Source organism: Microtus ochrogaster, chromosome 2 (genome assembly GCF_000317375.1).
Source record: "Microtus ochrogaster isolate Prairie Vole_2 chromosome 2, MicOch1.0, whole genome shotgun sequence".
NCBI classification, from domain to species: Eukaryota; Metazoa; Chordata; class Mammalia; order Rodentia; family Cricetidae; genus Microtus; species Microtus ochrogaster.
Window position 1 is genome coordinate 27,073,311 of NC_022010.1, and position 24,444 is coordinate 27,097,754.

General features: G+C 45.1%; 1 protein-coding gene across 3 annotated transcripts in view; it reads right to left on the minus strand.

The window, feature by feature from the left end:
- Positions 1-24,444, minus strand: part of Caln1 (calneuron 1) — a 463,165-nt gene that overhangs the window by 335,148 nt on the left and 103,573 nt on the right. For all 3 annotated transcript variants that reach the window (XM_026787846.1, XM_026787849.1, XM_013350759.2), the window contains one exon: positions 5,671-5,795. In XM_026787846.1, coding sequence (XP_026643647.1) covers positions 5,671-5,795 — 125 coding nt within the window. The remainder of the gene's footprint in view (positions 1-5,670; positions 5,796-24,444) is intronic.

Consider the following 24,444-nt stretch of genomic DNA (forward strand, 5'->3'; position numbering starts at 1 on the left):
AAAAAAAAAAAAAAGGCTGGTGTATTCAATGTGTGGTCCTCAGCTGGTGGCATAAAAGCCACAGAGTAAGATCTATCACAGCAATGATCACAGCGATGCCAACTTCTGTTGTGAAAAAAAAGATTCACTGACCAAAAAAAGAGTTTAGAGGAGAAAGGGGGTTTATTTATTTCACCTGAGAAGCCCGAGTTACCGTGTATCACCGAGGAGTAAAGGGGGGAGGGGGGCTTCCAACAGCTCCGCTCCACACATTACAACCTTAGTTAAGAGCAGAGAGGAGAAGAAGCATCCACACCCTCGTGCCTGCTCATGCTCAGCTTCATTTCTCCAATCATACAGTTCAGATTCCCTGCCTAGGAATGGTGCCACCTACGGTGGGCTGGGTCTTCCCACATCAATAGACTTATTAAGACAATCCCTACAGACATGGCCATAGGTCAACTCAGTGAAGACAGTCTCTTGTTCAAGCCACCTTCCAGGTGATTTTAGGCTGTGTGGAGCTGACAATTAAAAGTCACCGTGACAGGGAGGGTCTAGGAACACCAGGAGGTAGGACCAGGCTAACATAAGCAGGTCACTGGAGAAAGGTTGTTGGTGGTCAATCATCCCTGGTTCTGTTTTGCTGCACTCTATGCTTCCTGAATGCAGAGATGTCCCCTCTGCTCTGCAGCACCCACCCCGACATGATGGTCTTTCATTTGGGACCATGAGCTGAAATAATTCTTTCCTTTGTTCAAGTTGCTCTCTAAACGTATTGTGCTCACAGAAACAAACAAACAAAAAAAGTAATATAGCAACCCAGCCAGATCATGGAGGATACTGTGATGACTATCAGTGTCCAGGGTACCAAGTCGACGTGCCATAATGCCTGTCTCCTAGGGATACATGAGTGGCCCTATGCGGGAGAAGATTTCACATCAGGCAGCCCACAAAAAGAGTAATTACACAATAGCTTGGGAATTCATCTTCCCCAAGATCCAGTCTGCAGCCTGGTGAGCCGGCTCTTGCCAGCTGGTGTTCAGGCCCTGCCTGCCTGCCTGCTCTAAACCCAGAGCACATCTTCCCTGTCATGCCCGGAGCCCCGGGATGCTTGCAATAAAGCAGGAAGAGCCATAGCTCAGTGTTCACCTTGGCAAAATAAATAAATAAATAAAAATGAATCTTCCATCAGAAAAATAAATGGCCCTTCTGCCGGTAGAGCGTCTGGATTACCATCCTGAAGGACAAACACATCATCTTCACCAGTCAGCCTCGGGTCATAAAGCGCTGGTTTCTCTCAACCAGGGACCCCCCCCCCATCTGTACTTAAGAGGGTAGTTACAATTCCTGCCAGCTCCTGTATCTACTCAAAAGGTACACTCAGGTCCAGTTCAGAATGCCCAGGCCTGGTTTAAACAGCAGTATACTTGTTTGTTTTATAGCCTGCCCAAGAATGAGGAGGGCATCTCAGCAAGGAGCCTATATAGGAGACAGCGGGGAAGAACAGCCCAAATCCAAGCAGCAGTCTTTAGAGCCATGAAGAGTTGCTGTAACAGGGCTCAGATGAACTGCAACAAAGTTTCTGCTTGCTTTAAATCACCTAGAGGTTATCTCCTAATTATTAAGGGGATAGTTACAAGAGACCAAAGGGAACCAGATCCCTGGAGCTGGGGGTATAGATTGTGATCTGCACATTGTTGGCACTTACAAAGTTGAAGTCATAGATGACTTTCAAAATTCACCAGATTAGGGGGCTGGAGAGATGGCTCAGAGGTTAAGAGCATTGCCTGCTCTTCCAAAGGTCCTGAGTTCAATTCCCAGCAACCACATGGTGGCTCACAACCATCTGTAATGGGGTCTGGTGCCCTCTTCTGGCCTGCAGGCATACACACAGACAGAATATTGTATACATAACAAATAAATAAATATTTAAAAAAAATTCACCAGATTAGTAATCTCAAACGTGCAAAGGTGACCCAAAATGGGGCTGGGGGCATAGCTCAGTCACTGAAGTGCTGGTTTTAGAAGCATGACAATCTGATTTTGAAATTTTGATCCTCAGGATCAAGTTGAGAGAGAGAGAGAGAGAGAGAGAGAGAGAGAGAGAGAGAGAGAGAGAAGAAGAAGGAGGAGGAGGAGGAGGAGGAGGAGGAGGAGGGAGAGAAAGATGACATGGTGGAAATGGTGGAATGTCCTGGGGAGACAGAGACAGGAGAACCCCCAGCACTCGCTGGCAGGACAGCCAGCCTACCTGATGAGCTTCAACCAATAAAACACCTGTCTCAAGAAAACAACACGGCTGTATTCTAAGAAGCAACACTTGAGGCTGTCTTCTGACTTCTATGTGCACACGTACACACAGGCAAAAACACCCCCACAATGCACATGCAGCTACACACACACACCCACACACACACACACACGAACTATCCCAAAATATATAGGTAGTGTTGTCCAGTTCCCATGGCCAGGTTGCTTACTGTGGGATGTTCCAAGTTCCTAATGCAGCTAAGTCTAGGGGACTGTGCCTTCATGCCCCTACAGCGGGATTTCAGTCCACATGACAGTGAAAGATTGATGGAGCAGCTCAGCTCATGACAGTAGGAGTGGGTGAGTGAGGGTACTCATGTCATTGTGGATGAAAAGATGGAATGATAAGAACCAGTAGGTGGATAACTGTTATTGGTCTGCCCCTATGATCTGCTTCTGACAACCAGGCTCCACCCACTAAAAGTCCCACATCCTCCCAAAACAGTACCACAGGCGGAGAATACAAACTCAAAGCACAAGCTCACAAAGGTGCAATAGTGTCTAGCATTCATAGGACCCTGGGTTTGAACAATCGCTAAAAAAAATATATATATATATACAATTATTATTTGGACTTGAATCCTTTATTTAAATAGCTGTATAACAAAATAGCTGAAGCTGGAGAGCACTTTCTGATCTTGCAGAGGAACCAAGTTTAGTTCTCAGCACAAAAACCTGGGTAGCTCACAACCCAAACCTCCAGTTCTGGCGATCTAGTGCCCTCTTCTGACCTCCACAGGCACCTGCACATACATGCATATATATATACAAGCACACATACACACACACACACACACACACACACACACAAAGAGAGGGGGGAGGGGGAGGGAGGAAGGGATAGAGAGAGGAAGAGAATAAATCTTTTCTTGGGGGGGAGGGGGTTTGAGACAGTGTATCTCTGTGTAACAGCCCTAGCTCTTGTAGACCAGGCTGGCCTCAAACTCACAGAGATCCGCCTGCCTTTGCCTCCTGAGTGCTGGGATTAAAGGCGTGTGCCACCACCACCTGGCCCAAGAATAAATCTTAAAAGATAAAATACACTGACACACATTTATACTCACAGATACTAGAAGGCAAGGCAGCAGCAGCTTCTTCTTAACCAACTGTGGTAAAATCATCAACACTCTCCATTCTCTGTGTAAAACCTTCCGATAAATTGCTGAACATGTACCTCTAGTTAAGTGGATTTTTCATCAAATCAGTACATCTGCTTCTGCTCCCATCAATTTACCAAGAATTAGTTATGTTTATATACTTGCAATAATTGCAGTTAATTAAATACTACATCAACCAATGAGATGCTGAACATGAGCAGAAAGCTGGGTCTAAAAAAACCTAGTCAAAGAATCAGATCCAAAGGCTAGTTACAAAACAAAAGCTTGATCCATATGGGTGAACTAACTGTAAAAGGTGGGCCAGGGTGCTGGGATGATACAACGCTAATGAGTCATATACCTAGGATCCTTTACAGTTATTTTTATTTTATAAAGCAAAATAAAATAGTTAATGTAACAAAAAAGAAGGGGAGGAAAAAATTAAAAGAATGAGCTATTGGGGAACATTTTACAATGAAACCACCACAGGGCCCTGCAACAGTCTCCCCCAGACCCATGTACCATACCATCTCAGTCATAAACTTCCAAAATGGGACAAAACTCTGACTTCTCTTTACCTTCAAATATACCTCCTATGTTCGTGATGCTGTGTTCTTCCAAAATTCACCTACATAACGAGGTGGGGTGTTCAGGTTAGGTTATCAAAAGGACAAAGCCCTCACGAATGGCATCGGTGTGCCAACAAAAGAAGCCCAAAAGCATTAATTCGCCCTCTGCACGGATGGATGCACAGATATCACCATAATATTCTAGCCCTAGCTTCCCAGGCTATGGGAAATAACTCCCTGTCATTTACAGATCAACCTGGCTGTGGCATTCTGTTACAGCAGTTTCAAATGGACTAAGACACGGTGATGCAATTATGGAGTCTTCTCGTTGTGGTTACAAACCTGGGCCCGCTCTGGAGACGGCAGGGCTCTCCTCCTGCCTCTACGGAGTGCAACCCTACACATCCTTTCACCAACGGAAGGTGAAAAGATCCCGGTATGACTCACCTCTCAGGCCAGCGGCCTCTGTTCAGATACGGAAGACAGAGGTGGTCCAGGGGTGGGGGCGGCGGGAAAAACGTGAGTGTGTTGGTGTTGATGTATATGCATGTGTTTCTCCTCCCTTCCTCACCGCTCTCCTGGATATTTCTCTCTGCAGTGTTGAGCCTCAAACCCAGAACCTTCTCCACAGTGCGCAACTGCTCCACCCCTGAGCTACATCCCAAACAAGGCCCACTTTTCCCAACCTTCCCCAGGATCACGGTGGATACAACCCACGAGTTCTGCTGCTTCATTGGTAATCTGCGTGGAAAGTGGTATTGCTAGAATACAGCATTAAGAAGCCATTCGGATACCGATTCTGGTTTGGTCTCTGCAGGCACCATCAAACGAATCAGCCTTGCTCTCTAGTTGAGAGTAAAGGCTTTACTCCCTTTGATTTTTAGTTTGTGTTGTTGGTGCTGTTGTTTTAAATAAGAGTGTGAGTTCGTCCAAACTGCAGTAGGACGCCATCCTAAGATGAATTTGGGCACTGCCTTGCCAGGGCTAATTTCCATCCTAAACCCTTGTCCTGGGCACTGGGGGATGTGCCGGGTTATACAAGAACAAAGACACTTAAGGTAATTGCCGCCTGTTCCCACCTAGATGAAGCTTCCAGATGATTCTTATTTGGGCACTGTTCAAAGCACCATGGCCCCAAGTCAAGAGACAGCAATAAACAGGGCTTAAGCCTCCCCGGCAGATGGACTCCACCATAAATGGCAATAAAGAAAACAAGGTAATTCTGGCTATAAAGACCCTGCCAACTATATACATAATACGTCTTTTGTGTTTTTGCTTTGAGACAGCATCTCATTATATAGGCCACAGTAACCTTGACCTCCTCTACGTAGTCCTGGCTAATCAATCCTCCATCCCCCTGTCTCAGTGAGTGTTGACAGGCATATGCCATCACAAGAGGATCCAAACAATAGATTTTAAGAAAAAAAATTAATCCATCCCCCAATCAGAGGCCAAGGTAACCACATTCATCATAGATTTTGCACGCCTCAAGGTCCATCCCACACAAAGAGGTCGTTTAGACCAAAGTTTGTCTCTCAACTCTTTCCCATCACTCCACACCTAGTCCCAACTGCCAGTGTCAAACACTCTCAGCTTGCCAATGTGCAAAATGGTTTCCCAACAGCCTGGGGACTTTCCCAGCACCCAATACAGCTCCCCAATTATCCAAAATGGCTTTAGGGAGGGGGATAAGCCCCCTGTAGGCAGCTCCTTACCATCCAGTTCTTCCACAGAGATATTCGCCAACTGCTCGCTGTCGCTGCCTGCCGACAGAGATCGGTTGAGGTAATTCCCCTTGTACAACAAGCCAGCGGTCACATGGTGGAACGGCATCTTCTCCCTGCTCCGAAGACAACAGAAGAGAAGGAGAGAAGGACATCACCATGCGTCCATTTCATCATCGTTCCCTTGGAGGATTGGCTCTGTTGTTCAGATGGCAAAATCACGTAGCCGGGGCAGGTGGGACGGCTCAGTGGGCAAAGGGACTTGCTTCTAAGCCTGACAGTCTTGGTGTGAGCCCTGGGGTTCACATGACAGAAGGAGAGAACAGAATCCTACAAGTTCCATCTGACCGCCACACATGTGCACATCCACACAACACACACACACACACACACACACACGCACACGCACACACACTAAAAGATGAAATTTAGAAGGACCTTGGGTCCTCCTTCATCACAATTTTATATTTCCATTTCTCCAATTTCATATGCGTTTGAGCTGCAACGCCCTTGTAAACCACAGGAAAGCATGACAGATATCAAACCACTTCCTTTTATTTTTGTTTTGTTCCGGTTTTTTGTTGCTGTTGTTATTGTTTGTTTGTTTCACTTTTTTGTTTTTGCAGTACAGCATAAATATCTTAGACAAGCATTCTGCACTTGAGCTATATCTCTGGTCCACTAGCCCTTTCTCTCATGAGACAGAGCCCTGCTAATTTTCCCAGGCTGGCCTAACACTCATTCCATAGCCCAGACTGCGCTTGGACTCACCATGTAGCTTGGGGCTGGCCTGCATCCTGCGCTCTCACCTCGGCCTTCTGAGTAGCTGGGACTACAGACTCAACACCACCAAGCCCAGCCTCACTGCTGCATCAGAAAAAAAAAAAAAAAAAAAAAAAAAACACCCTTCATTCTTTTCATGGGCCTCAAATATTATCCCTCCATGTAGGAAATCATGAGCGTTCCCGAAATGCCGACCTTTCCGGCAACAGGATGTCTTGGCTACACTCAAGTGAAGCTGTAAGTAGTCACAGTCCCTAGGGCAAGTGGGTGTCCCAGCCATACAACACTCGAGGAAGGCAAGAAGTGTGCAAAAATCTTCAGGCTTTTGATTGAGAGCTTAGGGGGCTGAGAAGTCAACTCAACGGGAGAGGTTACTTCTGAATAAGTATGAGGTCCTAAATCCTCAGCACCCATGTGTGTGTGCCCGTAGCTTCAGTGTGGGGGTTCGGGATGGAGACAAAAGGAGAGCGGAAGCTTGCTGGCTGCCACCCTCTTCTAGGTTCAGCAAGAGACCCTGTCTCAAGGGAATAAACAATAGAGAAGGACACCTGATGTCCTCCTCTGGCCTCTTCATGGGCATAAACACACAGATGCACTTATACTTTTGCACACATGTGTATATACACCACACACATACAAACCAAGAAAAGAAACTGAGCTCCAAAGCTGACCCCAAACTCACTACATAGCCCAGACTGGTCTTGAACTTGAAGATGCCCTGACTCAAACTCCTGAGTGCTGGGGCTACAGGGAGTCACTACCATACTCAGCTCCAAGTTTTTACAACTCCATGCATGCAGGGGAATGTAAGTCTGAGATGAAGCCCCCCCCCCACCCACCTCCCTCAAAACTGATTGGGGTAAAGAGGTTACTTTCAGAAACGGCTTCCCATGAAGAAAGGTGTCCAGGAATGAAGAGATTTAGGGCACTCTTAATGAAGTTAAAGGCTCCTCAAGGCCAGACTCACATGCTGTCCAGCCAAAATCACTGCCATTACTGGGGCATAGTGGGTCTCACAGCACAGGGGAGATAGCCAAGTGGGTAAGGTGCTTGCCTTGCCAACACGAGGAACTCAGACTGAACCCCAGAATCCACATAAAATTAAATCAGATATATTAGTGCACACTGCTAATCTCAATGGGAAAGGTGGACCCCTTGAGATCTCTAGTCTGAGAGTTTAGGTTACTCGGTGAACCACAGGCCAGAGAGAGAGAGAGACTCTGCCTCAAAAGACAATGTTGGTGGCTCCTGAGGTACAAAACCCAAAGTTTTCCTTTCGTGTACACACACACACACACACACACACACACACACACACAATAAAGTTCTCCCCCTAACATACATATACAGGTCTATTGTGAGGTGTTTCTTTAGACTAAGTGATAGAAGGGGTAAATCTCCTCCCAGCACAGGTTCAAGGCCCTGGTCCCCCTGGAAAGGAATGCCTCGACACACGTCTGTTATCTCTGGGTAAGTAGTGTGCAGAATCCTTTTGGGCACTAAAGTTTGCATCTGCACTGTTACCCTCCGGGTCCTCTGTGAAGTGTGCACCCAAGGGGGGTAACAGACAACTCAATGTTAATCCCCAAGAATCTCTGTCCAAAGCATTCTGACCCTGATCATTTGAGAAATCCAAATGAGGAGCTGCCGGCATGTGATCATACTGCTCTAAAGTATAAAGCAGGAGAATCACCAGTTTGAAGCCAGCGACACAGCCAAGTCAAGACTAGCCTGGGCTACATAGTGAAATACAGAATAAAAAAAAGAAGTGGAAAAGGGAAGAGAAGGGGAAAGAAGAAGAGGCAGAAAAGAGGAAAGAATAGAGAAGGAAGAAGAGGAAGAGGAGGACAAAAAGGAAGAGGAAGAGGAGGAGAAGGAGGGGGGAAAGAAGTGGGAGGGGGAGGGAAGGAGGAGGGAAGCAAAAGACTCATGACTGTGGCACCTGCGCACTGTCCAGCACCGGGGACCTCTCTTCTGTCATCTTTTTCCTTTCACAGGACTAAGTGACAAAGCCAGGCAGACAGCCCCCCCCCCATGCCCCTTCAAGTCTAAGACATGCCAGCAAGAATGCTGCTTAGCCTTGGAGCTGCTGTGCAGTCAGACAATGAAATCCCTAAGAGGGGGACTGGACCACAGCATAAAGCCACTTAGAGGGAAACTATAAAAACAGTTCTGCAACACAGGCACCCGGGAGTTATTTAGACTCCGCAGCCCCTGCTAAGCGCCAGGCACTTCCATCCAGACGTCAAGCCCTCCTTTCAAATTCAAAATGTCTAAAAATGAATTAATCATCTTCCCACAAATAGGTTGCGCTTCCTGACTCCTCTATTTCTATCAGAGGTTCACTCATCACGGCAACTGGGACAGCCCTCACCAAAGCTCTGGGCCCCAAAAAGTAAAACAGACATATGGCTGAGGCAGGAGCCAACTGTCACTCTCCCTTCACTCCGCACGTCACTAACAGAACGCTTATCCGTAGGAAGACTGCAAATGGCAGGCCACTGGCTGCAGTCTCTGGATGAGTAGGTAGAGTTGCTGCCAGGCAGGGACGGAGATCTGAGTTCAACCCTTAGAGTGCACAGGGAAAAGCCAGGCACGTCCTGTAATCCCAAAGCTGGGAAGATGAGCCAGGAGGATCCCGGAGACTTGCTGCCCGAGCCTGCCTGGCTGAATCAGTAAGATCCAGAGCAAGTGAGAGCCCCTGTCTCCATGAAACCTGAGACTGACTTCGAGCCTCCACAGGCGCACATACAGGGCATGCACCTGCACACAGGCACGCCACATGCTTGCAAACACATGGGCACATGCATCTAAATATTCACACTAGTTACATTTAAAAATTAATGGCAGGACACTAATACAAAGAATACATGCTTTTGACCATTATCAGGGATATACCTTCAACTAATTATGTTGGACTTCTACAAATCTACACATATATATTGATTATATATCATATTATATGTGTGTATGTATACATTATATATACATATGGAGTAAAGAAGTTTTCTTCAGGTGTGACATGATCATTGGTCATCGCAGAGCAGGGACTGCCATGACACTTCCACAATGCTTGGCCCACAGTTGTGGAAATAATACAAGCATAGCAAAACTGGTAGATAAGGCAATGGTAATGGGATGACCAGTGTAAGAGAGGAAGACTAGTCCCAGGACCATCGGTTGGGATTCCAAACATTATTCCTTTCTACACCCCAGCTGCACGCAGTCTTGGGAGATGCTGGGGTACAGAAGAGAGGGAAGGCTAACTGAAGGGGGCACTCCGAGTTGTCATCCGTGGTAGGTGGGACCTTGAGATGATGCAGCCATTTCTGAGTCACCCACACTGCTGTTAAGTAAACGCCCATCTTTGTTTCTGTAAGTGAACAACAAACTCTTTGGCTCACACGCCAGGTGTGCAATGTACTCATCTCTCTCAGAGGTCACGGGGCCGAATCGAGAGTGAATGGAGGCTTGTTCATCTCTCCCCGGGAAAGGTCACACAGCATACATAAAAGGAAGACAAGAACCCTTTCCTTGGAAAACGACATCAATCCCATTCCCTTCTGTTCTCCAAGTTAATTTCCAGAACAATGGGGAGCCACAGAGAGAACCACGTGTATGAATTAGGATGGTGTGGAAGTGAAGCCCAGACCTGACTCTCGGAGTCATGGCCGTGGTCACGGGAGTATGGGCTAACTTTAATTTTGCAGTCTGTGTGTAGTTCAGGATAACAGCCCACTAGAATTACTTAAAACATTATGAAGTGGCAGGGGCTTAGCATTTTTATAAGAAAACTTAATTGTGCAGTTCTCAAGTGTGAGCTTTATAGACGGCCGTGTAGCCATGCCACACTTGGACACATTTGTAAAGAGAAGTCCACCATGGGACTCGAGATGTTTAACGATTAAGGGCACTTGCCGCCAAGCTTGGTGACCTGAGTTCAATCCCCAGCTCCCCGTACAGTGGAAGGAGAGAAGTGAGTCTCTCGAGTTGTCTTCTGATCTCCATACACATGCTATGGCATGTATGTACCCCCCCACACACACACACACACAACAAATCTATAATATATGAAGCAAAGGGAAGTCCACCCTGGCACCCTGGCACCCTGGCTGGTGATTCCCGAGTGGTATTATCTTTGCTGTCACTACCAGCAGCAGCAGGACGGAAGACACCCACAGCAGCTAAGGAAGCTCTTTCAGAAAGATGGGATTCTTAATTTCATCACAAAAGAAATGAATGAATGAATGAATTTCGTGAAAAGCCAGCATGTAGAAGTAGAGTCAGAGTTATTGTGAGGAAAGTCTAATGTAGCATGGGGCTTAACAGGTTCTTAGGATGGGGAGAAAGCACACACCCAACAGGGTCCTAAGGGTTGCAGGGGGAGGTGCCATGTTCCTTGCTGGAAAGAGATGCTTAGATTGCTTGTGAAGTTCCCCGAGACTCTCAGCTCTACATCCAGGAAAGGAACCAGGCTATCGCTGAAGGTCCCGTATGGTCAAGCCTTAACCATGGTCCGTTGCTATTTCAACAGTGATTTGAAAATAATCTCTCTGCCAAAGGACTGCTGCCTCTGTGTTGGCTACCTTTACAGAAAATACTGACTCCACGCTGGGCTGGAATTCTTCACTCTTAGCTGGTGAGAAACTTCAACCAGACCTTAGAATAAGAGGCCCCTCTACTCCCTTCCCACGTTCCCTTAAATTTCCCAGTCCTGTGTCCCTCGACACTGAAGCCAGCGTTTAAGTACCTGTTATTTTAGCCCACATTTAAGTCTTTATAGATCTAAGGAGACATCTTGCCTGATCATCACTAATTTAATTTTCCTTATAGGAGCAGACTCACTCAAGGTTGAAAGCACTCCCTCCCCACAGCAGGAATCCCTTGAGTTGCTTTGTGTTTGGGAAATGACCCGCTATCATCTTTTACCTGGAGCTTTGAAGCTTCAGATCCGCCACACAACTTTTCATAGCTAAAGACATAAAGAAACTTTATCACTATCTTGAGGCAGGGAGGGAGGGAGAGTGAGAGAGAGAAAGAGAGATTCAGGTGAGTTTATCTCTGATGGTTCATCTTCGCTTGTCACCTTGGTGGGATTTCGAATCGCCTTAGAAACAAACCTTCAGTCACATCTGTGGGAGGGTTTCAAGACTGTGTTGACATGGAAAGGGTCACCCTGGGTTGGGTAGCTCCATCCTATAGCACGTGCTTCTGGGCCGAATAGAGAAGAGAAGGCCAGCTGACCATTGTCATCCGTCTCCCTCTGCCTCCTGACTGAGGAGAAAATGTGACAAGCCGCCTCTAGCTCCTGCCTCCAAGCCTTCCTTCCACACCCTAAAGCTCTGAGCCAAAGTAATCCTTCCCTTCTTTGAATTGCTTTTGTTCAGTATTTTGTCAGGGCAAAGAGAAAAAGCAATTAATACAGGATCCAATATATACCCCAAATTCAGCCCCAGAATACACAGCAAGTATTTTGCAGCAAAAACTGGTCACCAGGGAAGCAGGCAATCGGGGAAGCTCTGTGTCCAAAATATTCAAAGTCTAGTAAGAAAGAAACTATGCGTGACTGGACCATCCACAGTAATAAAACCATGTTCGTGATTGGACCATCCCTGGTAATAAAACTGTTCAACAAGTGGAAGAATATTGGCTCAAGGAATCTCAAAGCAGCTGCTGCAAGATAGTACTAAATTTTTCTCCAAGATGCTTGAGGAAGCCCAGGCTGTAGGATGCTTTGGTTGACCAAGAAGATAAATAGGAAAGTCCAGAAGCTAAGGTGGACTTGACTTTAAAGCTAAAACTTCAAGTTGGACCTGAATATAGAGAGCAACAGTGAAAACTCAGCATCTTCATAAAGGCAACCACTGGAATGTGTATGATCCCTCCTGACTCACATGCTCCAATCTCACAGCCAATAGCATTAAGAGGGGAGGCCGTGGGCTGGGGAGAGGGTTGAACTCACAAAGGGTTTTCTGTGCTAGCATGAAGACCTGGATTTGATTCCAAGAAGCCATGGTTTTGTTTAGAAGAGGATGAGGAGGAAGAGGAGAAACCACTGGGCACAGCAAAGCATCTATAATCACAATACTGGGGAGACATAAACAAGAGGATCTGTGGAACACTCTGGCCAGTGAGCCTAGCTGAACAAGCGAGTTCCAGGTTCTGTGAGAGATCCTTCCTTAAAAAACAAGGCGGAAGAACAACTCAAGAAGAAGCCCAGTTTTGACTACTGGCCTCTGCACAGGAACACATACACATATACAAATGTGCACATAAGATCTTTATTTAGAAAGCAATTATTTCATGTGGAAAGACCTTCAGGAACGGTACTAATACTAGTAATTTTTTTAATGTTCAGGAAACTTTGAGGTCCCCCTTTACTCTTCTACGGTCCACCGTAAGACGACAAAGTGACAAGGCGCCATCTTGGAAACAAAGCTTGCCGTATACCAAATCCTCTCTCATCTTGGTCTTGGACTTCCTGGGTTCTACAAATGTAAGCAATAAGTTTCTGTTGTATATGAATTACTCAGCCTAAAATATACTGCTACAGAAAAATTAATCAAATAAGACAATATGGTTTCATGGATAAAAAAAAAAAAAAAGAATTTTTCTGCCCCCAAACAGTATTCTGGGGCATTGGTAAGTGTAATTACTTGCCTTGCAAATAGGAGGACCTGAGTCCAATCCTCAGAACCCATTTAAAAAATTAAATTAAAAAAAAACGACAACAACAACAACAAAAATTTAGTTGTGTCAGCATACTTATAATCCCATACAGAAACAGACAGAAGCCTGGGGCTCACTGGCTGGCAAGCCTACTTGGTAAGCTACAGGGCAATGAGAGACCTGGACCCGAAAAGAAAAAAAAAAGGTGGATAGCACATGAGGAATGAAACCTGAGGGTATTCCCTCTGGCCGCATGCATATACACATACACGCGCGTGCACACACACACACATACACACACACAATTTTCTTTTTCAGAAGCTCTTATACTTGAGGCCTAGGTTGACCTTTGTTAGGCCAGTAAGTTAGTGTTAATTGTCAACTCAGCAGACTCTAGGGTTGCCTGGGAGAAGGGCCTCTCAGGATATCTGTGAAGAGTGATCTTGGCTGTGTTCGTTGATGTGCAAAGTCTCATCTATAGATGGAACCCTCCCAGGGCAGGCGGGCATGGGTGGAGAAGTGGAGAGAAGAGGGCAGTAGGAAGCTGTTGCTCTCCTCTCTGAATGTGTGTGTTGTCTTAACAGCTGCTTTGAGGTCCTGTTGCCTTGAACCATGCACCAAAAGAAACCCTTTACCCCTTAGGCTGCTTTTGTCAAAGTATTTTAGCACAGGAACAAGAGAGAAATCAGTTTTGCAGGCTGTCTTAGGACAGCCTCTACCAGCCTCGTCTCTCTGATACATAATGAAGAGCATCACTGACAATCTTAAGGAAGAGAAGGCATAAAAGAGCTATTAAAGCCAGACAGTGGTGACGCACGCTTTAATCCCAGCACTCGGGAGGCAGAAGCAGGAGAATTTCTGAGTCTGAGGCCAGCGTGGTCTACAAGAGCTAGTTCCAGGACAAGCTTCAAAGCTACAGAGAAAAACTGTCTCAAAACACACACACACACACACACACACACACACACACACAAGCTATTAAGTATCATCAGTAATTATTAATTATTTACAAAGCATTATCCAGGGTCACTTTATTTTACAAAGCTCTTCCATTAACTTGGCTTTCTTACCTTGTCCTCTGCATCTGAATAGCTGTTCTGCACACAGGACCAGACGAGCAGGCTCCTTCCCTCACCCTGCCAGCAGGAGTCAGAGACAGCCTGACAGCAAGCCTATACTCTGAACTACTCATCAATCAAGTAGCATCAAACCTCCCCCTTCCTCTACAGCAGTGAGTCTCAACTGTGAGGGCTTCCAACAACCTTTGGGGGTGTCTAACAACCCTTTCATTGGGGTTGCCTAAGACCAACAGAAAACACAAGATAGTTAATTACGATTCATAAAAGTAGCAAAATTACAGTTAAGAAGTAGCAACGAAAACAATATGGTTGGACTGTCTTAAAGGGTGGCAGCATTAGACAGGTTGAGAACCTCTGCTCTAAAGTATGTCAGTGACATTCATTCTGCCCTGAGGGGCCCTACTACGCTGCCATCTGTCTATGACATTATAATCTCCTCTAATAATATCTTATTAAAAAGTTAATCTGTTTCAGTATCCCCCTTGAACTCCAAGCCTGAAATCTTTTACTAAGGATTCGATGAGACGCAACGTGAAAGGAAGCCATAGTGTGTTGAGCTGAAGATGACATATGCTGGATTATAAAGAGGCATGTCAACAGGACATGGAAGGGGGGGTGTGCCACCATGCTGAGGGGACAGGTGTGAGCACCAGGCTTCCAGAACTGAGGGGCATTGGCAAGCACGGGGGTGTCATGACAAGGGGGCTGTTAGGATGGATGTTCGGTTGTTGTTTTGCTTTTTCATTTTTTTTTATAATTATTTTTTACAAACATGTCAGTCTGGTACCAGGACTGAAACCTTAAAATACTCAAAAATGATGCTTTTTAAGCACTTTAAGCTAAGCGGATTTCTGATAGCAGAAACTGGGCAGAGGAGAGGAGAAAGGGAAGAATAAAGAGAGGGAGGGATAGAAGGAGAAAGAGAGAAAGAAGGGATGGATAGAGGGAGAAGGACTGAAGAAAGAAAGGGAGGAAGGGAGGGAGGGAGGGAGGGAGGGAGGGAGGGAGGGAGGGAGATGAGTTAGACAAGGATGTGGAAGAAGAGGAGGAAAAGAGAAAGGGGAAAGGGAGGGGAGCAGAGAGATGGCAAAATCATCTCAATACTTGCTAACTTGACCCTTGAAAGTCTCTCAAACACTTTGAGACTTTTTCAGCATCTTAGATGAGCATTTGAAAGTGGCTGAAAGTCCTTGAGTCAATCTTGAGCACCCTACTGAGTGTCTCTGCAGGTGAGGCAGCACCAGCAGCTGTGAGATTCCTGTCCTTGACTTTGCAGGATACCCAAGGGGCAAGGTCAACTTTGCACTGTAAAGGTTAAAGGGCAGCACCATCCGCCCCCATCCTCACCGTGGAAATATCCTTTCTAGAAATATCCATGAAGGCACATAAAAATCAATAGCAGCAATGCCAGGGTATGGAAGACATTTCTACTACATTGGCACAGTCGCTATTAGAGTCATAAATCATGGTATGGCCCCAAAGCCAGAGATAAAATAATAGTAAATTAGTAAATATAAAAATATAAATTAGTAAATAGACCAGGAAAAAATAACATGTTAATCATAATAATTAACTGTAGTAAATTAGTATAATTATAATTAATAATATAAATTATGTAATATATTATTGCTACATATTATATATAGTATAATATATATCCCTCAGAGTTAAAGAGCTATGTTATGCAGACAAGAAGACCTGATCTTACTCCAGCAAAGACACTCAAGGCCAGCTAGATAACAGGCATTGGCCTATAAGAACTTATAAAGCAGTGTCGTCCCTCATTAAAGCCCTGCCGTGGCAAGCCAATTGGCAAACACTGGGTTTGGATGGATCTCGGGTCAGAGGAGAATGAGTAAGCAGGAACACTAGCGCGGGGGTCTGTGCAAACTTTTCCACTCTCTGGAGGCTGGTGTCCCAAGGCGGATTGTCAACAGCCATGGGATATCAGCAAGAAGTAGAAAACTTACATTTTATATGGGGGGGGGGGGGCAGAGGGAGAGAGGGGGGAGGAGAACACCAAGAATGTAAAATCTTTCTAAAGATTTGTTTTTACATGCATACATGTGGAGGAAATATTGCATGGTGGCGCAGGTGTCTGTGGTAGCCAGAGACCTCTGATCTCCTAAAGCTGGAGTTACAGGCAGCTTTAGGAACTGAACTCGGGTCTTCTGCTAGAGCAGCAAGTATGCTTAAACAATGAGCCATCTCTCCAAGCCCCTGCTTTCTTTTCTTTTGCCGTGTTACCCAGATTGGGCTAGAATGTTCTGTGTCAAACTCACCATCCTCTTGCCCCGGACTCCTGAGCACTGGGATTCCAAGCATATACCACCGCATCCCAGTTTCTATCAGGGGTTTTAAGAATATCACATTGGCTCCAGGAGATGGTGCCAGGGAGGGGGAAGAGGGGGAAGGTAGAGCACTTGCTGCCAAGTCTGAGGACCCGAGTTCAACTCCAGGAGCCATGTGGTAGAAGGAGAGAACAAATGCCTATAAGTTTTCCTCTGACCTCCACACACACTGTGACACACACAAGCACCCAGCAATAAAAAAAACCAACTGTTTAACACAAAAACAAAACAAGGCAAGAGCAAAAAACTCATGATTCTTTTAATAGATGAAGAAGAGGACTTTGAAAAAAATATCAGTAACCCTTCAGAACAAAAGCCCCAAAGAGGCCATGGATAGAAGGATCATTCCAAAACCAAACAAAGGTTTGCATGACCCAGCTCAGCTGGGAATGGTGGTACGTGACTATAATCCCAGTGCTACGGAGGCTGAGGCAGAAAGATTACAAGTCACCCTGAACTACATGAGTTCCGGGCTAGCCCGGTCTACCTAGGAGATGGAGGAAGAAAGGGGAATACTGATATTCAACATTATACTGAGTAGAAATATTAAAGAAAATATTTCATCTAAAACAAGGAACAAGACAAGAATAGGCATTCTCAGTGCTTCCATCCAATATGGTACTTGAAAGGTTAGCCAGAACTGAGGCAAGAAACGCACTGTTTTATAAAGCACCAAGCCCTGGGCACGTTGTTAGACAACAGCAGCAAAGGGTAGCTAGCGAGAAGTACTCTGCAATGGATATCTTCATGTGTGTTTCTTTGTACATACTATAGAAATTTCCCTAGACTATAGACATAGATAAAATACTTACTATGTTGTTTTATTTTTGTTAAAGATTTGATTCCTACATTTTAATGACAAGTCCATGTGTGTATTTGTGTATGGGTTCATGCGTGGGTGTATAGTAACCCTGGAGGCCCTGGAGGCGGTCAGATGTCCTATAGTCTGAGCTGTGAACGTCCTGAGGTGGATGCTGGGAATGTCAGCGCATCCTCTGCAAGTGCTCTTAGCTGCTGAGCCATCTTTCTATGCCCTGGTTTTTCCTTGTTTCTGTGAGACAGTATCTTAGGCTGTAGCCCAGACTTTCCTTAAACTCAGAGCAATCTCCCTCCAGGGTCTGCCTGCTGCTGGAATCACAGACGTTGACAGCCAGACCTGCCTGGTTACCATGGTATTAAATACATAAACTTTTATCCTTACCGGATGTCATCAGATTGCTCTTCCGGGTGAGTAGGCTCATTATGTATTGCTGTTTAACAAATTATCTGAGAACTTGGGGACTTGAAAAACCACAAATATTTACTACCTCACTGGTTTTATGGGTGAAAAATCAGGAGTTTCTTAGCTAGGCTGTCTGACTTAACAGGCCTTGGGTGGCAAAAAGCTACCATCATCAGACAGTATGGCAGGAGCTCCGTTCCCAACATGGCGTACTAACAAGGCTAGCCACAAAAGACCAAGATTTGGAGCTAGGCTGGTGAATGAGCAGAGACATTCCTCACCACAGCCGATAAACTGAGCCTAATTCCCAGGACCCACACAATAGAAAGAGAAAACCAATTCCTCAAAGTTGTCCTCTGACCTCCACACAGACGCTGTGTCCCTCATTAACACGCATGTACATACACACATATCCCAAATGAATAAATAATTAAGTATTTTTAAAACCTTGGGCTTACTGAACTGTTTTATTTTTCTTACTTAGATTTCATTAACGGTCCATTCAAGCAATCTTTCTGAATGGCTGTCAGCCATTCTTGACTTCCTTTCCTAAGAATGGATTTGCTTTCTCTCCTTTCTCACTGATAGGTTCTGGGAGCTTTTGCTATAGAAGTGACTTTCTTAGCTATTGTCCTTTGTTGCCATGACAAAGCATCTGGTAAAATCCACTTAAGGGAGGAAGAATCAGTTTTGGCTCACGGTTTAAAGGGACACAGTCCACCATGATAGGGGAAGCATGGTGGGAGGAGTATAAGAGGTGGCTGCTCACGTGGCATCCTCAGGCAGGAAGCAGAGAGAGACGGATGCTGGGGCTCAGCTCACTTTCTCCTTTTCATCAGTCCGACTCTAGCCATAGAGATGGCGTCATCCATATTCAGAGTGGGTCTTCCCATTTCTGCTAAAACTCTCTAGAAACATCCTCACAGATACACCCGGAGGTAGGTCCCCCTGTGACTATGAGTCAAGTAAAGTTTACCATCAATATTAACCATTATATAACTAGAGTTTACCCAACAAGCTCACATTCACAGAATATCCAACTAGCAACTACATTGGCACAACTAGAAGTTCAAAAGACATTTCTGAATTTCAAAAGTAAAGCCCTCTCCATACCCAGGGAGACATTACAGATTACACACCGGGGACCAAAATAGAAATGGGTGCCTTTAAAACAATAAGCAGAGGCACGTGTCAGCTCATGTCTGTCATCCTAGCACTCAAGATGCTGAGACAGGAGGATTGCCATGAGCTCAAGGCCAGCCTGGGCTACATAGTGAGTTCAATACTAAATCAGGCTACAAAGTAAGACTTCTTCCTGCTCACTCTCTCAAAGAATTTTCAACGTTGTGCTGAAATTTGAATTTATTCCCTTAAATACTTCCTAGGTTAAAATTAAAGGTTATATTTGTAACAGAAATGGGCCGGATTGATGGCTCGGTTGTAAGAGTGCTTACTGCTCTTACAGAGGACCTGAGCTTGGTTCCTAGAACCCATCTGAAATGGGTCACAACAACATATAACTCCAGCTCTAGGGGATCTGACGCCCTCTTCTGGCCTCCACAGGCATGTACACATACCCACACATAGACAAACATATTACATATAAATAAAAATAACAAAAACAGAAATGATACAAATGTCAAAATCGTGCGTTATGTAATAAAGCAATATTCTGGTAAAATATTTAAATAGTGTAGATATTTTTATTATCCTAGGAAGAGAAAAAGATGGCCTTCCACGCTAACGTCTGACTTAGAAGATGACAACAAAAAGAGTTAATGAAACGATGAGCAAAAGAAAGATAATAGAAAGAGCCAGTTCTCGCAAACAAAAGCAATAAGCCAGATGAACTGCTGGCAAACTTATTAAAACAAATAATGCAGAAGTCTAAACTAAAGCAATGAGGTCAAATATGAGCATTCTACAGGCAATCCTAGCCTAATGAATAGTAGGTATTCGTTAAATTAGCTATTTTTATCTCAAAACACAGAAATTAGATTTAAGTGAAAGCAATAAAATTTACTATGATTTGTGTTTATGAGAATAAATTCTTTTCTTCCTCTTTCTTTCTCTACTTATTTATTAATTTTTATTTTTATAAATAATCTTATTTAGGAAACAGAGGTCTCTCTCTCTGTAGCCCAGGCTGCCCTCCATCTCCCCACCTTAGCCTCCTGAGTTCTGAGATTGTAAGAACATACCATAACCCCTAGCTATCACAAATCTTGACACTCGGGCTGGTGAGATGGCTCAATTCAAGTCTGGATTCAGGTCTGAAGCCCTGAGCTTTATCCCCGAAACACACATGGTAGAAGGAAAAACTGACTCCCAAGGGTTATTTAGGCTTTGACCACCCCACTTGTGCCCACAAACAAACACTAACATGGGTGCCACCCAGGAGTACTCACACAAAGAAACGCAAAAAAAGTCAACATCTTCCCGCTCTCTGACACAATTTTCGGGATAGAAGTTTTGAGTTCACATTTTATCATGAGGACTTCATAACTTAAAACACACCTCAGAGAAACAGAGACCCCGGCAGAAATAAAGCCGCCGGTTGCCACGTCTCCTAAACCTCAGCCCTCATTCAATTTTATCTGACAAGCGTGGCTGGGTTTCAGCTGACACCAGGATAATAAAATTTCATCTTCCCTAATATCAACCAACGCTTTTTCAGAACTGATTGAAAGTAGTCGCTGAACTGATGGGCCCTAGAAACATTCCGTCTCTTCATTTGGAGCTTTCGCCAGCAGTTGGGAGAGCTGACAGCTGACAAAACTCTTCTCCCGGACTTAAAAAGAAGACATATTTATTTTTAAGTTTGCGCACATGTGTGTGCCCACATGAGTTTTCTGTGCCTCGCATGCATTTGAGTGTCCTTACAGGCCAGGAGAGGGTGGTTGCATCCCCTGGACCCGAGGTTACAGGCAGTTCTGAGTCAGCCCGCGTGAGTGCTAGGAACTGAGTCAAGGTCCTCTGGGAAAACACATGCTATGAGCCTCGGATCCATTTCTTTAACCTCTTCTCCAATTACTGAACTTCACAGGCCTGAACTGTATCAATAAAGCATTTACAGCATCATGTGTGGGAAGCATGTATACATACACACATGCACACACAAGTACACACATGCAGGCCCACGCCTGCACACATGTGTGTGCATGCATGTGGAGGCCGGAGGACAACCTCCAGGGTCATTCCTCCAGCGTCATCTACCATATTTGAGACAGGGTTTCTCACTGGCTTGGACAGCAAATAGACTAGTCTGGCTGGGCCGTGATCTCCAGAGATCTTGTTGTCTCTGTCTCCCCAGGGCTAGGATTACCGATGTGCCACTAAACACGGACGGCCTTGTTGTTGTTGCTGCTTTGCTTTTTATATATGTGCTGTGGAACCTGAACTCAGGTCTTCATTCTTAAAAGACAAGCGCTTTACCCGCTGAGCCGTCTCCCCAGCTTTCTTTCACAGACAGTTGAACATCACAGGCTTGACTTCGTAGATAAAGTACTCAGACTCATGTCTTTTAGCAACAACAACAACAACAAAATTCACATTGTGGTGATAACATTCCCAATAGTCCACTTGCAAGAATGTCCTTTCTATAGCATGAGTTTGCTCTGAAAAGACGGGTTTTTTCCTTTTCAACTTTGTAAAAATGTCTTAAGTGTTTGAAGCCAACCGTAATCCTGCTGTCCCGTGAGATCTGAAAATGCAGACCCATGTCTGCTGTGAGCACACTGACTTTAATTGTCAACCTGATCCAACCTAGAGTCATCTGAGAAGAGAGGCTCAGTGAGGGACAGTGGGAGTGTCGGGGAAGAGTTGTCTCGATTGCATTAATTGATGTGGGAAGACACAGCTCACTGTGGGCGACACCACTCCCTACGAAAGGGGTCCTGGACTGCCTGAAAGAGTGGAGAATCTGAACTGCTCATAAACAAGCAAGGGAGCATCCTTGCATTTATTGTCCCTCTGTTCTTGATTGTAGCTGTGCCGTGACTAGCTGTTTGAGGTTCCCGCCTTGACCTGCCCCATGGTGATGGTCTATAACCTGGACCTGAAACGTAAAAGCAAACTCCTTTCTCTCCTAAGATTTTTTCCCCCCAGAGCATTTTATCATAGCAACAGAAATGAAACTAGGACATCTTCCGAGGACAGGGAGTGTGACTTCCTTAGGCTTGACAACTTTTTAACTTCTTAGCCACCAAAATAAACCCGATGTTTTATCATGATAGACAAACTATCTCGGTCATCTTCCATCTGATTTCAGATTCGGGCTGAGCTTCATTATTCATGAGAGTGGATGCAGATGCACATTTCCAAGAGTCTCCTTGGAGTCTTTCAACTGTGCCAACTTCTGTCCAGTCTGGCAGCCTTGGCAGTATCCAAACTCATTAGCAACCAAGGAAGGGTTCCTTCAGGATACAATGGAGGCTTCAGCTCAGCCATTGTCTAAAGGGTCTTGAGATTCACTTGAGTCTGCTTAATTGGCATGGCCCCAAAGCTTGATTAAGTTCAGAATTGTTTAGTTAACTTTTATTGAAGTGCTAAGGATGGAACCTGCAGCCTCATGCATGCTGGGCAAGAGCTCTACCACGGAGCTATCTCCCTGGCTCTTTATGTGTGCATGTGTGTGTGTGCGCGCACCGAAGTATGCATACCACGACATGTGTGTGGAGGCAGAGGACAGCTTTCTCCTTCCGATTGTATTGGTCCCCAAAATTAAACTTATTATCATCAGGCTTGACAATCAGTGCCTTTACCTGATGAGACATCTCCCTGACCTGAAGCCGTCTTTTAAGTTGCCCGAGATAGATTGCCTTGAACTCACCCTGAAGCCCAGGCTGATCTCGAATTTGCTGTCCTATAGCCTCGGCCTCCCTAGTAGCTAGGATGACAAGCATACAACACCAGGCTCTCGCTAAAATCTTGGTTTCCTTAGAATATATTTGCTGAGTTCATGGCAAGCAGCTTTCATGCCAGAACCAGGAAGGCAGAGGCACAAGAATCCAAAATTTGAGGTCAAATCAGGTACATACTGAGTTTCAGGCCAGCCTGGACTCCATGAGACTCTGCCTCAAAAGCATTTAAATGGTAAAAGTAAATAAACTAAGTCTTATCTATGAACCGCCTAACTAGACCTGGATGCTTCAAGTCACTTAGCAAGTGTCTAAAGGACACACTGTACCCAGCAGCAGGTCTGTGATACCCAGACTTCCTTGAAGATGTCGTAACAAAGCCTTAGAAACAGGGAGTGTTATCCTTGACCTTGGATGCTCTTGTTTCTTCCATTTCTGTTCTTTACAAACATCTTAATCCTGCCTTTGAAATTCACACACACACAAACACAAAAAAACTGTTATCAAAATGAGAGGAAAAGGACTGGGGAGATGGTTACTGAGTCAAATGCCAGGCACAAAATCACGAGAACCTGAGGTTGGATCCCAGCACCTATGTAAAGCTAGACACAGTGTCACGCATCTCTAATCCCAGCCCTCCTGTGACCAGATGGGAGCAGAGACAAGAGAATCCCAGAAGCTGGTAGCCAGCTAACCTGGCATAGGCAATGATAATAAAACAAAGTGACTCTGTCTCAAACAAGGTGAAAGGCCAGGGCAGGCACCCAAGGCTGTCCTTTGCTCTCCAAACATGAGCTGTGACACATGTGTGCCCATACTCCCGTGTGCATACACACACACACTTTTTAAAAAAGAAATAAAGACAAGACATCATTCTTCTCATTATTAAATGACAGTATCCTTGAGTCAATTTAATGCAGAAAGGCACAAACAAGAGAAAAGACTATTTAAAAGAAACAGGATAAGAGCTGAAGAGCTGGCTGAGCAGTTAAGAGTACTTACTGCTCTCGCAAAGGACTGGGGTTTGACTGCGCAGCTCACTTTAGCTCCTGGTGACCTGCCACCCTCTTCTACCCACATTCACACACACACACACACACACACACAAATAAAAATTAATCTTTTTTTTAAAAGAGCAAAACATCAAATTAAAAAATAAACAAACCAGAGTTAATATACCATATTTATCTTATCTTTCATGGCTAAGGGACATTCAGAGCTTTAACAAAAGAAATCACAAAGGAAAGGCATGACCGGTATAGAAACATAAACTTCTCTACACTGCTAAGAGCATAAATAAAAGCAATCAGCCAGCAAGGAGAGCAACAGAGAAGGCACAAACAACCCATGAAGATGAAAAGGCCAACAACCAAGAAATCCATGAAAAAGACTTGATCTCATCAGCATCCAAAACTGGAATGTTGCTAAAGATGCTGTTAATTGAGAGAAGTGAAATCCCAGCACTTGGGAGGCAGAGGCAGGAGGATTAGGAGGTCATGGCCAGCTTCACATGAAGGAAGATGAGGAAGGGAAAAGGGGAGGAGAAAAAGAAAAGGAAAGGGGAGAACAGGAGGTGGGAGAGAAGGGGAGGGAAAAAGAAAACGGAAATAAATCCCTTGGATAGAAGTCCTCATTGAGGGACTGAGGACACGAGTCAATGCCTAGAATCCACAGTAAGGTGCTGGGGTTGTGGCTCGGCAGTGCCAACATTCCCGCGGCTCTCTGCTCCCTCCCTAGTAGTAAAGGGGGAAAGGGAGGGGAGGGAGGTGGGGGAGGGGAGAAGGAGGGAGGAAGGGAGAGAG